The sequence below is a fragment of the Vanacampus margaritifer genome, chromosome 18 (genome assembly GCF_051991255.1).
Source record: "Vanacampus margaritifer isolate UIUO_Vmar chromosome 18, RoL_Vmar_1.0, whole genome shotgun sequence".
NCBI classification, from domain to species: domain Eukaryota; kingdom Metazoa; phylum Chordata; class Actinopteri; order Syngnathiformes; family Syngnathidae; genus Vanacampus; species Vanacampus margaritifer.
Genome location: NC_135449.1, coordinates 12,580,342 through 12,595,706, shown reverse-complemented (window position 1 = coordinate 12,595,706; position 15,365 = coordinate 12,580,342). Strand labels below are relative to the sequence as shown.

Genomic DNA, 15,365 nt, shown 5'->3' with positions numbered 1-15,365 from the left:
AGACAAAGTTGCATCAACGTCATAATGAGCTTTTGAAATTTGTTGAAGATACAATTCTTGTTTTCCGATATCTCTGGGGAAATGAGGTTAAATACAGCCCTTAAAGTATGGAAGCTGGAAGTCCTGTGTAGTATTTCACTTTGTTGCTTTCCTCGAAATCTTCAGGATTGTTTGCCTTCATTTTCTGTATAACATTCTTTGCACTTTGATTTTCTTTTTTTTTTTTTAACTACATAAGTTCATTTTTAAGTCTTGCATTTTCAGTCTGTACCGCCTCTAATTCATTAGCAACTGCACGTGGAAACACATCACACACCTCTTCTGTATTATCTGCTGTGGATTCCAAATGGCTTAACTCCAGTAGAGTCATTGCAGCCTCTGTCTTTTCCATTTTTGCTTTTCTGTTTTGGAGTCGCTTGTGACGCTGGACAGACATTGAGGGCGGTGCGCTACGTGGACTGTAGCCCAAGTCTTTATTGGGTACCCAGTCGGGATCAGTTTCATCCCAAGGATGAAGTTAACCTGTTAATAAAAGATCAAAATTGTAAAAGCATGAGGCACTAGACATCACGCACTAAACATTTCCTTGCAGTAATTCGTGAGTGAATGAGTTCATGATTCATCAATTAAAATTTCATTATAAAATCAATATGGACTGCATGTTAAATATATACATAGCTAAAGCCCTTTACCCCATAGAGTATGTCTGCCCAGGACGCTATGTAATAGAAACTGTATTCATTACTTTGATATTAATTCATATGTGAATTCAAGTAAGATTTTTATAGCCAGTCATATTAACAAAAAATAATAATGGAAATTTACTCCGGACAGACGTGCAAAAAATGCAGCACAGCACGACCTAAGAAAGAAATAAGAGTCATGCTAGTCAAGAAATCACTTTCCTGGTTTCATAACGCCGCGCTCAGGCGCAGATAATATTTTAAATATATATAATTAGCGTGCTCTCCAATGTGAGTTATGGCTTTTATTATCCGTCTGGGTGCTCAAGTGCGGTGGAACCTGAAAAAGGTTGCTTTCTCACACATTTTATGGGGTTACGTTTAAGGGCTTCTTCGACACTCTTGTTGTATTTTTGTCTCAACTGAAGCGGAAATAATCATGGGTCAATTTGAGCTGCTTCATGGTTAATCAGATGTACGTACCCTTTGGGGCCCTCGGGGATGGCGTTGACCCTGCAGCAGGCGTCGACGACGGTGGTCCGGCTCCAGCAGCAGCTCATGGAAGGGAGCCTCTCGGAAAAGCTCCTGCAGCTCCAAGTCGCTCATCTCCTCCAGCGCCTGCATGCTGCTGTGGTACAGCGTGTTGGTGCATCTGCACAAAAACAACATTCACATTTTTACAGTCGGCAACAAGCATCTGTTAAGTCGAAATTAACTCATTCACTGTCATTGACGGCTGTAGATGTCAAAAATCCATTTGAACTATTTCTATTAGTTTAACATTTTCCCCGACCACTTTTATTAACAAGGGTATGAAAACCTAGAATTTTTTTTATTGTGCATTTAGAACAAATAAAAAAAATGTGATTAATCGTGAGTTAACTAGTGAAGTCATTACAAAAAATGTTAATCGCCCGACGCTCCTAATTTTTAATAATCTTTTGTTATTTTTATTTTTTGTTTGTAATAATCTTTTCTTTTTAAAAAGAAAAGAAAAGAAAAAAAATTAAATATTAGTTTTTTTTAAATCATAATTAATCTCATGACTTCTCTAATTAACTCACGATTAATCACAAATTTTATATCTGTTCGAAATGTACAATAAAAAAATCTAGGTTTTCATACTCTTGCTAACAAAAATGGGAAAAAAAATGTGAAACTAATAGAAATAGTTCAAAGGAATTTTTGACGTCTATAGCCGTCAATGGCAGTGAATGATTTGGATGGATAGGGCGGATATGTGGTCATCTGGTATCTGATGCAGTCTAATAATTTGATATCCAAAGTCATACAAATACTTAAGAATAAACAAATCTCACATATGAACAAACAGATATCTAAATGGATGGGATTCTGACCTCTTGGCACTTTCACCAAGCTGAAACAGACGAGGGTACACACCGATGCCCGGAACCTCTCTCCAGGGTGGCGTCTAGGAGACCACGACCAATCACGGCTCCCCTGTTTTCTGAAGCTGAGCTGTGATTGGTTGTTACCTGAGACCTGAGCAACTGTGATGCCACTTTCACTCGACAGCAAGTGGCAAAATGGCCGCCTTCTGACATTGATCAAAACTGCTGGATTTTGCTATTTAATTCATATTCCACTAACTCAATAATAACCAGTATACCATATTTAGACTAGAGTGGCTTCGTAGAACATATTGTCAAGATTTTTTTGGCCCCAGGATACAACATTATTGGCATGGTATTTATAATACGCTTTCTGTTGTACTTGGGATAAAAATTACCCATGAATCCATTGATGGTGCTTTTTTAGGGTTGGATCTGAGGGTTTTGGACTACCTGCCAGGGTGCAAAAGAGTTATCGCCTTTTCAACCTTGCAATCACAGGACTTATTTATTTTGAAATGGAAAGATAAATCTCCTATAGTACCACATTGGATTAAAGATGTACTTTTTCATCATCTCATACTTGAGAAAATTTGGTGTGTGGTTGTGGAAGTTTTCATCGGGTGTGGGAGCATTCTTTGACATCATCCAACAGTGGTGCAAGAATGAATATGTGAGCAATATTCTGACAGACTATGACACAAAAAAAATAAAAATTTTGAGATTTAAAATTTGGTCAGTTGGAGGTCACGTGGGAAGAGAAACGGATTTTTAGGGAGTGCATGAGATTTTAGGCATTTAAAAATAAGCTTTTAGATTGGTATCTGGACAAGTAAATTTACTCAAAATACTAAGTTTCTATGTGGGTGATTTAAAGGTCAAGCCATCAAATTCTGGACAAAATATTAACTTTACTGCTGAAAATGGTACCCCGCCTACTGCCCGTAGCCAGCTGGGATAGGTTCCAGCGCCCCCGCAATCCTTGTGAGGACAAGCAGTTAAGTAAATGCACGCTGAAAATGCCTCAATAAGTCAGGTAGTTGCATAAAACGTGACACTGCCAAGCCTTTATTAATGCTGCAGCAACCAAGACAAGAGCACACATTAAACATTCACTGGCACATCGTCATCTACCATTCTGTCATTCAGGAAGTCTGAGACAGCGTCACGCTCTTCAAGATTTTCATCATTCTGGGAGTTGTGGCTCATTGTGTCATTCTGGTAGTCCTTGCTCAATTTCAAGCTCCATATTTCATGGCTGAAGGCATCATTCTGCATGTGGCTGCCCTGGTCGTGGCTCACGTTGTGGCAGCCCTGGTCGTGGCTGCCCTGGTCCCCGAGTTCAACTTTTGCTGCACATTGTAACAAAAAAAAAAAAAGGGAATTCATTAAAAAGTAGCATAACTGTAAAATAAGGGTGTTAGAGGGTACTCAGGTTGAGTCCTCCCCTACCATGATTTTTTAAATCTTTACTTTTGAGCCATTGCAAACTCGCAGTACTTAGTTTAAAACTACTTTGCCACAAGTTCATACAGAAAAGTTATGCATTTAACAAACAGGCCCACATTCCACACTAAGTAAATGTGAGTGAATTGATGAATTGATAAAAATTTACCAACGTGAAAAAGAGAGAGCGACATATGTAGAGAGAGAGAGGGAGAGGGAGAGGGAGAGGGGGTGACGGAGACAGTAAGGAAATGACGGAGCCGGCTCTTGAGGGAGGGAGTCGGCTCTCATCGTTCACTTCAACGAGCCGGCTCTTTGTACCGGCTCGTTCGCGAACGACCCATCACTACTCCCCCGCGCCCACAGCCTTTTGAGAGACAACTGACTTGAGAGAGCTTTAGGATGGAGAATTCCAATGCAAGAAAACGATCTCGTGTTTGGCAACACTTTGACGTTGTGTCACCCACAAAGGTAAGATTTTAATTATTTGGCATAATATTAAATGGTATATTATCAGCATTATCATCATCATTGTAGTGTTGTATTTACTATTGTACAGTTTTGCTAAATGGCTCACCGCAACATTTGCAATAATAAATGCTTACAGAAAATGAATTAATATTACTGTATCACTTTTAATAATGTTAAAACTTTAAAGGATTTAAAGGTCGCTGGGAATCTTGGCTGTGTTACCTACATTTAAAAATATCACAGCCTGCAGTATGTCCATGGTAACCATAATAATATCTTGATTGTTTCAGTATTGCATAACAATCAGAGGTGAGGTACTTACAGTATACATATATGATATGAAAAGTGGCACTATTGTTATGTTGTAATGAATGTAATGTTATGCTGCTGAAACTAAATTTCCCTATCTATCTTTACTTTGATTTATTAATCCAGTGCAAAAATGATTATCTGTCATATTTTTCTTTTCTAGATATTTGAAGGACAAACTGCTTCCCTGGACGGAGAAGCCACTACAATATTGGTTTCTCCACAAAACCACATACCCACATCTGTATCCAGTGGCTCTGAAGTACCACTCAACACCAGCATCTTCAGTCCCCTGTGAGAGGATTTTCTCAAAGGCTGGTGAAATTGTCAGCCAGAGAACAAGCCGCTTGAAGCCGAACACAATAGAGCAAATATTGTTTTTGAATAAGAACTTATAAAACAAATAAATATAAAAAGTTGGGCACAAGCACAATTCCCTCATGTACATACTGGTATTTGCTTTATTTTCACTGTTGCACAAGCACAATTCCCTCATGTAGGTATTTGGTTGACTTTATGTTCACCTTTCATGTGTACCTGATGATCATTAGACAGACACAAATGTAAGACTGAATGTACTGGTGTTATGTTGGAATATAAAATCAGGCCTTGAAGACTATAGCTGGTATGACTCTAGCTGACCACCAGATGTCACCGGTACGATCTATCTTATGGGGCTTTGAAGCTTCGACTCTTTTTCCAAAGCAATCAGCCGAAAGCCTCAAAAGCGTCACAAGGCTTCATTTTCCCATCTCTAACAAATATATATATTATATATATATATATTTTTTTTTTTTAACTACCTCTGCCCATGAAGACAGCCTGCACCACAACCAAGAGCCAAAGAGCTGCCATCTTCTCAGTAACAGATGTAAAGAACAACATACAACATGAGCTTTTATAGCAGGTGACAGGCGACCACAGCTGCTGATAATTGACTTTAATTAGCACCAGCTGTGCTTGTTACTACATGGGTGAAAAAAAAATGTCAAACTCAATTGATGTGGATTTAAACATTTGTTGAACTCATTTTGGGTAAATAATGTTTAGTCTTTTATTCAAGTCCTTGAAATAAACATATGGTCACACCTTGTAATCCACACCGCCCCATGCCATTAACTCTAAAAAAACAAAAGTCTATGCCTTGTAAGTCATTTTCATGAATTGTATGCTGATCGCTTTTAAATGTGTATATGCATATTCTGACTTGACTAAAATTTTGATTAAACATACTATCGTCTTTTACATGGATGCTTTTCAAACTCATTATTTTTAATTAGGGTAAAGAGAGGTGCAATACAAGATTTATGTGTTGATTGCTTTCATATATATATATATATATATATAAATATAATCTGTGTGTGATTTTTTTTTAATTCATGTCATTTTGTCATTTTGAAAGTCTATTTTCAATTGCTTTAATACAACTCAGTTTTTTCACAGGCTGTCAAGCTTTGTCAAATTGACCTTTTTTTTTTTCAGCTGGTTGGTGACTTGAACTTGGGTCTCGCTCGTGGGAGGTAATCATCTTAACCACTTGCCCACAAAGAAGCTCAGCATTGACCATTCAGACAGATCTGGACAATAAAAAAAGAAAAGAAAGCTACATTGCAGTGGTACAGCTGTTGCTAATTACAGCCAATTAGCTGCAGTTGTCACCTGCTTTAAAAACTAATCTAATCCATCCTTCTCGCAACTGTCATGGAAGTGATGGCTGCTGTTTGGCTCTTGATTGTTCTGGTGAATGCCCTCTTGATGGGTGGAGGTAATGTGGATTATTATTATTATTATTATTATTATTATTATTATTATTATTATTATTATTATGTTTGTTTCACCAAAAGCTGAAGTCAGTCCTTTTGTTTTTCAGTTGTTCAACACAAGCTGGATCCAATGTGCTTAAAACCGGTGTGCCAGTTGAGAACATGATCTTTGAGTGAGATTTTCTGTAATCATTTATTTTCCCACTTCTTCCCCATTTTCTATAGATGTCTCTGCCAATGATGTTTCACTCAAGAAGACTTTAGAACTTCTCCAGTCTTTGGATTCTATGTTGAAGCAACACACTAAAAGTAAGACAATTAGAGTGACTCTTTTCTGATTAAGATTGAGCCAAGGCACATTTTACTTCAGAAAAAAGTTTTATTATGTGTGTGTGTGTGTGTGTTATTGATCTCAACTAATCAAATTGCTTTACATGATGGGAAATCTTTCCTGTTTAGTGTTAACATGAAACTTTTGGGGTGTTTCAACAGGTGGGTAAAGTAGCCTAAATCCTTCACTTGTGCACTGGTTACTTTAGAACATGACTAAAAAAATAATGTGACTTGATTCTTAAAATTTTTATTCTGTAAAACCTACCAAAGTGGTAAGATACTGCTTATTTTATATTCAAATTAGAGATGGGACGTTTGACACTGAGACTCCGGAGCATGTGTCAGCCGAGTGAGACAGACTGCTCGAAACAATGTATCAAAAGCCCCGATGAAACCTCCGTGATCACGTGCTGATGATATATGCGCGCTAATGAGAAACCGGAAATTACGTAACTGATTCAAACCTTTTGGCGCGGTGTCAGGCGCACAATTCCCTCATGTAGACATTTGCTTCACTTTATGTTCACCTGGAAAAGTTAGTTATTCGGTGTGTTTCCAACAAAAGTACTCCCACAATGATGCATTTAAAGTTTCCAATTATGCATTATTTTTAAATCGTGTGTAGAAGATACAGGCTTGACCCAAGTATTTTCCACCGAGTTGCTATAAGCGCTTCTCCAAGACCCTCAGTCACATCTCCCAAAGACTGATGTTGAAATACTTGTCATCTGGCTTCACAGCGCACTTGTGTCATATCCAAATTATGTTTATAAAAATCGAATGAGTAACAGGACATCACATTGAACCATAGTACTGGTACAGTGTCAAAATATTGCAACACTTCCATGTGTACCTGATGATCATTAGACAGACACAAATGTAAGACTGAATGTACTGGTGTTATGTTGGCATATAAATCAATCAGGCGAATCACTTTGAAGATTATAGCTGCTATGACTCCAGCTGACCACCAGATGTCACCGGTACGATCTATATTATGGGGCTTTGAAACTTCTTCTCTTTTTCCAAATCAATCAGCCGAAGGCTTCATTGTCCCATCCCTAATTCAAATACCACAACAGTATGACTAGAAAGTCAATCAAATCTTGCATAGTAACACGAAGACTATATTGTCTACAGCATGGATGGTGAGATCCAGTCCTCAAGGGCCGGAGTCCAGCAAGTATTTGATATTTCCCTTCTTTAACACAGCTGATTCATAATCAGACTAATAATGATTCTGTTAATTAATAATCAGCTGCAGTTTGACATCCCTGTTCTGCAGTTAACATTGTTTACTGTTCTTGTAAGCTGTAATATTGACTTTGTTAGGCAGACAGATAAGTCATGACAACTTTTTTTTTTTTTCTTTCCCTCCAGTCCCATTGCTGGTTAACATGGTCTCTGAACCAAAACAAATTCTCACTAGATAAAGACTGAATGCTCAAAGTAACTGAGGAAGTAGAATTTCTTAAAGATAAAGCATGTTTTATTTAAACTAAACTATTGTTGCATTCTCTGTAATTTCTTGATGTGCAACTAATGTAGCATTTTATTTAGGGTGGGATGAAGTCAAACGTTCAACCCAAAAAGTGGAAACTGATGACAAAAAGGACTCCTTCAGCCATGACCATGAAAACCACAACATGACCGAGGACGGCCAGGGCAAAGGCCAGAGCCACAACATGACCGAGGACGGCCAGGGCAAAGGCCAGAGCCACAACATGACCGAGGACGGCCAGGGCAAAGGCCAGAGCCACAACATGACCGAGGACGGCCAGGGCAAAGGCCAGAGCCACAACATGACCGAGGACGGCCAGGGCAAAGGCCAGAGCCACAACATGACCGAGGACGGCCAGGGCAAAGGCCAGAGCCACAACATGACCGAGGACGGCCAGGGCAAAGGCCAGAGCCACAACATGACCGAGGACGGCCAGGGCAAAGGCCAGAGCCACAACATGACCGAGGACGGCCAGGGCAAAGGCCAGAGCCACAACATGACCGAGGACGGCCAGGGCAAAGGCCAGAGCCACAACCTGACCGAGGACGGCCAGGGCAAAGGCCAGAGCCACAACCTGACCGAGGACGGCCAGGGCAAAGGCCAGAGCCACAACCTGACCGAGGACGGCCAGGGCAAAGGCCAGAGCCACAACCTGACCGAGGACGGCCAGGGCAAAGGCCAGAGCCACAACATGACCGAGGACGGCCAGGGCAAAGGCCAGAGCCACAACATGACCGAGGACGGCCAGGGCAAAGGCCAGAGCCACAACATGACACTCGGAGCTTTGATTCATGGTTCACGGAGCACATCGTCAGTTATCAGCAAAGCAACAAACACCAGAGTGATGAGGGTCTCAAACTGAGTGACCGAATGGAGGATGACTCTGCAGATGTTGTGTTGGTAGTTAATGTTTGAAGTGTGTACTTGTCTATATCAACTGAATAAAATGGCTCAAATTTTATCTTCTGAGTGACTTATTTTTTATTTTTTTTAAGGGAGGGGGGGTTAGATAAATTTAATAAAATGCACTTGTCAAAATTGTAGTAGGAAACTTTCCATATCTCTGATGGACAGAAGATTTGTTGACCTTGTACAGCAGACTTCCCAAATCCTTTTCAAGAGCTGGAGTCCTCCAGGTTTGAGATGTTTGTCATCACTCCTGATTCTAAAGATCAGGCTTGTGATAAGGTTTCTGCACACCTTGCTGATTGTAGGAGGACAGAAACCTCTAAAACCTGCATGATTCTCCTGATTTGAGAACCACGATTGGGAACTCATTGTCACATGAACATTGTTTTACACTGAGGACACCCCTGTTTTAGCTTTGGTCTTATGCAGCTTCTACAGTCGAATATGACATTGGTGCGGGGATGAGTGTCTGACAGATTGAAAATTGACAAATTGATAGCTATAGATACTTGTGATGTACTTGAACACACCAAACTAGATCTGATAGATAAGTTTTTCCCTAAGTTGATGCTGCGCAGGACATTTTAAATGCAATCATGGATAACATGCGTATCGCTTTTAAATGTGTACATGGATATTCTGACTTGACTAAACAGATGATTAAACATACTATAGTCCTTTACCGGTGGTAAGCAGCTCACGCTTGTTCGGTTATTACAAAGAGGAGAAGCATCAACCAGTGCTAAATTGCACGTTTATGACGACGATGATGATGATGGTGACGAGGTTGACGCCGAAGTTGCAGCGTTGACGCGGCGGCAGCTTCGACCACATCCTAAAGCCTCAGAGGCTAGCGATGCTAGCGCCGGAAAACGTGGTGCACGACCGAGCACTTCTCCACACGAGGACGTTGAATCGGACGACGAAGAATACCCTGAGTCCGATGGATATTCTTCAGAGGAGTGGGTACAGTCCGATCACAAAGGCACTGATTCGGACAGTATTTCATCCGCAGAAGACTGCGAAGGTAAGCACAAACTTCCTATGAGATACTTTTCCGGCACGCTGCTAGCACCTCGTGTAACGTGAATGTGCAATTCATAGATCGTGGAACGTGCTCACAGCGACGTCCCACTGCAAAGACGACAAAGAGAGGTATAAAAAAAAAAAAGTGTTTTCTATACACCGCAACAACAAAAGAAAACGGTCTTTCGATATTATTGTAATTGTACTGTATATGTTTCTTTCAGCTGCAGCTCAGAGTGACGCTCCTCAGAGTGAGCAGAATGAAGGTCCATCAACCAGTGGATCCAAGAAAAAAGTTAAACATATATATTTATATATATATATATTGCATCACACTGATCTAAAATGAATATTATATGATATTGAAATGTATATTTGCAGATCCCAAAAATTCTGGCTAGCATGAAGCAGGCTGGCAGCCAAACGCATTCCCCTTTACTGCAGAACCAGGACCAGCAGAGGTGAATTCTACCCTGCCAGCTGACTTCCTGCAGCTGTTCATCACGGACGAACTTCTGCAGCACATTGACAAACCTATATGCACGTCAGTCTATGCAGAAGCAGGCTGAAAGTTTGCCACACTGCAGGAGTCGTGCTTGGAAGCCAGTGTCTGTGTCCGAACTCAAAACTTTTTTTGCACTCAAGTTTCTTACTGGGTATATAAACAAGCCCAGTATAGAAATGTATTGGACTCAGGACGAAATAGAAACACCATTTTTCAGTCGTGCGATGCCTCGAAACCGCTTCCAGCTCATCTGGAGTTACCTGCATTTCAATAATAACGAGAGACACAGTTCAGACGACAAACTATTTAAAATTCGTCCTGTATTCAATCACGTTGTCAACAAATTCAAAGAACTGTTCCAACCGGGGAGGAATGTATGCATTGATGAGGGAATGTTGAGTTTTCAGGGACGTCTTTCATTCAAGGTATACAACCCCCAAAAGCCGATAAAATATGGGATCAAGTCATACATCCTGTGTGACTCCCAAACCGGGTATTGTTTCAACATGCAACCCTATGTCGGTACCAGTTGTTCTCTGCCTGATACAGTGTTCAACTTACTAGATTGTCTGCCAGGAAATGGGTACACACTCTTTATGGACAATTTTTATAATTCTATTGGCTTGTGTGAACGTCTCCTGGCAGCACGTATCAATGTATGTGGAACACAGGAAAAACGGGGGTGAACCCAGTGAGATCACGTGCCTAACAAACACTGGCCTTGGGGTGGGGGGGAAACTGGTAAGGCACAACACAAAGGTTTAGATTGTGGCATGGCAGGACAAACGTTTGTTGAGGATGGTGACTACTTTTCACAAAGATGAAATGCGGACAGTGGAGGTGTAGCGGAAGGCACAAAAAATAAAGAGTGCCTTTCCAAAAACCCGTGTGTGTTCTGGACTACAATTCCACGATGAATGGAGTGGACAAGATGGATAAAAACATCTCTTACCACCCATTCAGGCGGAAAACTTTGAAATGGCACAAAAAGTTTGTTGCATATCTTTTTCAGATATGCATGTTCAATGCATACATCTTGCACAAAGCTAAACATCCTGGGAAGTGTCAACACTTTTTGGAGTTTATCCAGCAGGTGGTGAGAGGGTGGCTGTTGCCACAAGATCAGGAGGAGGAGGAAGTTGGAACGGAAGGACATGAGGAAGCCAGACAAAACACCAGGTCACCGTATAATGATCCAGAAAGCAGACTTGATGGCAACATGGCCAAACACACACTGCAATACATTCTTGCTACTCCCCGGAAAAAAAAGCCAGCAAGAAAGTGTAGGGTCTGCACGCGAAAGGGCATTCGCAGTGAAACAAACCTGTGGTGCAAATCCTGCTGCGTCCCCTTGCACCCAGGGGAGTGTTACACTGTATACCACACAAAAAGAAAAATTGTGTAGTTCAAACTCCACACAATTGTAAATAGTCACACGTGCACAGTTGCACACCTTTGTAAATAGTTTGTCAAATTGTTACACTGTTCTATGTAAATAAACTGTTATTTTGCTATCAAAAAAGACTTTTTCACTGTTGGTGGTAGTGTTTTATAGAAGTAAAGCACTATTTAGGTGTTTGTGGCATCATTCATGGACAAAAAGAAGTGTAAAATTCACTAGAGTGCATGAAATAACATTGTTTCACAAAAAGCTTGTTTTCTCCGTTTTTTTGTTTCAAAACAGAGCATTTCGGTGAAACTAACCTATTTTCTATTGTTGATTGCTGAAAAACGGAATAAGGTAGAAACAAACTTTTTTTTGCTGATGAAAGATGAGTCCAATCTTTCATTTGGTAGTATGTGTGTTTCCATAGTCCAAACACAAAATTTTCTGTGGACCTTGAAAGATCAGTCAAAATGCTTAAATCGGCTGGCACTGACGGCATCCCTTTTCTGAAAACGTCTGGCAGTCAAAGAGTTAAGGTCATGACAGGTGCCATGCAAGACTGGCATGCTGATTTAAAAAAAACAAAAAATAAAAATCATGGACTAATATAGACGGAATTGTCTTTTTTCCCCATTTTAATAAAAAAAAATGCTATGTGATGTTTTGGTGTTAAAATATGCACATCTAATACTTGTATAGTCATGGTATCCTTTGGTTTGGTTCATTGTCAAATTATAGTGCTTAAGTTCTATTTAAAATTACTTTTACAATTGCATCAATGCAACAGTTCAGCTCTTAACTCTTTTACTGCCAAAGACGTTAAATGACGTTCTGCAAAAACCTACGGAGGAGCGCCAAAGACGTTAAAAGACGTCCTCCCATTTTTTTATTTTTTTTTTGAAACGGGTGCTGGGAAGGCTTGCGGAGCTCTCCTGAAAATTTTAAGCAGGTCTCGTGAGCCTAATGACTATTTTTGGCCCCTAGAGGGCAGCGATGCGTCAGTAGAGGCGGAGCTAGAGCGTTGAGCAGGAGATCAGAATGGAAAACAAAGGAAAAATGGCGGCCGGTCGCGAGGAGCTAACGCCAGAGCCGTTTTTTTTCAAAGACCAAAAGCATCGCTAAAAAAGCACATTGTTGATGACTATGATCATCATCGATGATGAAGATGATGGTGACTCCGTGGTTGGAAAGCATTGACGCGGCAGTAGAAGACGTTAGATGGAGCTAGATGGAGGAGGGAACGGGCAATGGCGAGCGTTTGCAAGCAGCTCTACACTTACAAGACGAAAGGCATCGACCAACGCTAAAATAGTACATTGATGACGACGGTGATCATCCTCGATGATGATGAAGGTGAATCCGAGCTTGACGGCGAAATTGGAACCGCTGACGCGGCGGCTATGACGGTGTCGTAACGCGGAGCGCAACCGAGCACGCACAGGCGGACGTTCGATCGGACGACGGAGAGTGCCCCGAGTCCAATGCATATTCATCGGAGGAAGTGTGTACAGTCTGCTACTTGCTTTTTATTCCCCGGAAAAAAAGGCCGTCAAGAAAGTGTAACGTTTGCACGCAAAACGGACCAATGTGAAAGTGAAAGTAAACTGTTGTGCGAGTCCTGGCGTCTCCTTGCACGAAGGAGAGCGTTACAAAAGGAAAAACTGTATTTGAAACATCCACATAATTGTAAGTAGTACCACAGTTGCACACATTTGTAAATAGTTTGCGAAATTGTTTTGTCAAATTGTTACACTGTTGAATGGAAATAAACGTATTTTGCAATCAAAAAACACTTTTTCATTGTTGGTGAAAGCGTTTTACAGAAGTAAAGCACTATTTAGGTGTTTGTGGCATCATTCATGGACAAAAAGAAGTGTACAATTCACTAGAGTGCATGAAATAACATCATTTCACAAAAAGCTCTTTTTCTCCGTTTTTTGTTTCAAAAGAGAGAATTTCGGTGAAAGTAACCATTTTCTATTGTTGATTACTGAAGAACGGAATAATGTAGAAACAAACTTTTTTTTCTGATGAAAGCTGAGAGTCCAATCTTTCATTTGGTAGTATGTGTGTTTCCATAGTCCAAACACAACATTTTCTGTGGACCTTGAAAGATCACTCAAAATGCTTAAATTGGCTGGCACTGGCGACAACCCGTTTTTGAAAACGTCTGGCAGTCAAAGAGTTAAGCATAGTCAAGTTGACCTTTTGTTTTTAATTTTTTGTCCTTTATGGTTGGTGATTTAAACTTGGGTCCACGTGGTGGGAGGCGATCATCTTAATCGCTTGCCCGCAGCAGCACACAAAAAAGTTCAGCATTGAAATCCATACAGACAGACCTAGCTGCTGCCATCTAGTGGAAATGTATTGTCTTGCATATTGCTGGCATGGATTTAGCGAAGATTAGTAGAGTTTTGTGTGTGTGTGTGTGTGTGTGTGTGTGTGTGTGTGTGTTGGAGATGACAGGAGGGCCAGAGCAAAGCCCAGAGCCACAACATGATCGAGGAGCGCCAGAGCCACAACATGAACGAGGAGGGTGTTGAAGAAAAGGATCTTTTTCTTCCGTGTGTTCGTTTTCTTTCAGGTAGTGAGAATGTTGGTTATCCGAATGCAGGCTGGAGATCAATGAACAGTCACTTCGAAGCTTACATTTCTACACAATATTCCGGGCACAAGTGAGTTCCCAGACAATGGCGGCAGCCTCTCACTAGTGCGAAGATTTCAGAGAACTTACAACATTCTTATACTATCTTGAAGGGCGGTACCACAAAACCCCCAAGCCCCCAGCCCAACCGGAGTTCACCAGACATGAGATAAGACTTTTACAGATATCATTCAATACACATTGACTTCAACCACAGACAAATGGCCTATTGTTGTGGAAATAGAGGAGGCCCCCCAGACAAACCGGCACGAGCAGAAATTGCGACATCACTCACAAAGACACATCCACAGATAAAAGTTCTACTGAGGAAATAATAATTTAAAACAGTTATGACTAAATCTGGGCAGAAGACCATCTTCAATCCCTCTTTCGGACTCAAAAGAGTCCGACACAAGCAGATAAACATTTCAGAGAAAAATCCCAGCGGGATCTTCGTCCTCTTCGTTGGATGAGATGATGTTCTTGGGTTGCTGTTGGAGGCCGCTGTCAGCTTCTTCAGGACCTTAGGTTAGACTGCCTGGTCCCAGGATGAGTCACCGGGATTATTCTGCCCGTATACCGTGAACTCAACCTTTAATAGAACGATGTCAGTGGGAGCCGGCTTGCTTCTCGGTTGTTGTTGGGTGTTTGCCTGGTGCAAGGACAATGGCTCCAGACGGTGTCGTTGCCGGTCGGTTGGAGGAGATGTGATACCACGTATCACCTTTTCCGTGCAGGCGAAGTGCAGAAGATGTCCTCTCCGTCACCTTGTGGGGTCCAGTCCACCTGGGCTCAGACCATTTTCGTTTAATCACTTTCAACCATACATATTCACAATCATTTATTTCTGAAGGAGCATCTGGTTGTTTTTTTGTTAGTAAATGTTAGTTGTTTGAGTTCTGGAGGTCCTGGAACGTGCGTCTCTTCCAATGGAGCTGTTGGAGCCGGAAAAGGTTCGTTGGTCTGACATTCAAACGGAGTCCAGCCTTTGGCTGAGTTTAGTAACATTCGCACATTCATTAATGCAACAGGAAGA

General features: G+C 41.0%; 1 protein-coding gene across 6 annotated transcripts; it reads left to right on the top strand.

Annotated features, from left to right (window-relative positions):
- Window positions 1-5,253: 5,253 nt before the first annotated feature.
- Window positions 5,254-8,819, top strand: LOC144038182 (uncharacterized). 6 transcript variants are annotated; one of them, XM_077550423.1, is made up of 6 exons: window positions 5,254-5,407; window positions 5,744-6,026; window positions 6,132-6,156; window positions 6,250-6,333; window positions 7,498-7,540; window positions 7,918-8,819. In XM_077550423.1, the coding sequence occupies exon 6, from the start codon at window positions 8,004-8,006 to the stop codon at window positions 8,718-8,720; it is 717 nt and encodes a 238-aa protein (XP_077406549.1). In that variant the 5' UTR covers window positions 5,254-5,407; window positions 5,744-6,026; window positions 6,132-6,156; window positions 6,250-6,333; window positions 7,498-7,540; window positions 7,918-8,003; the 3' UTR covers window positions 8,721-8,819. The 6 variants fall into 6 exon arrangements, with proteins under 6 accessions (XP_077406549.1, XP_077406547.1, XP_077406548.1 ...); XM_077550421.1 differs by having other exon boundaries at window positions 6,132-6,169; XM_077550422.1 differs by lacking the exon at window positions 6,132-6,156.
- Window positions 8,820-15,365: the final 6,546 nt, after the last annotated feature.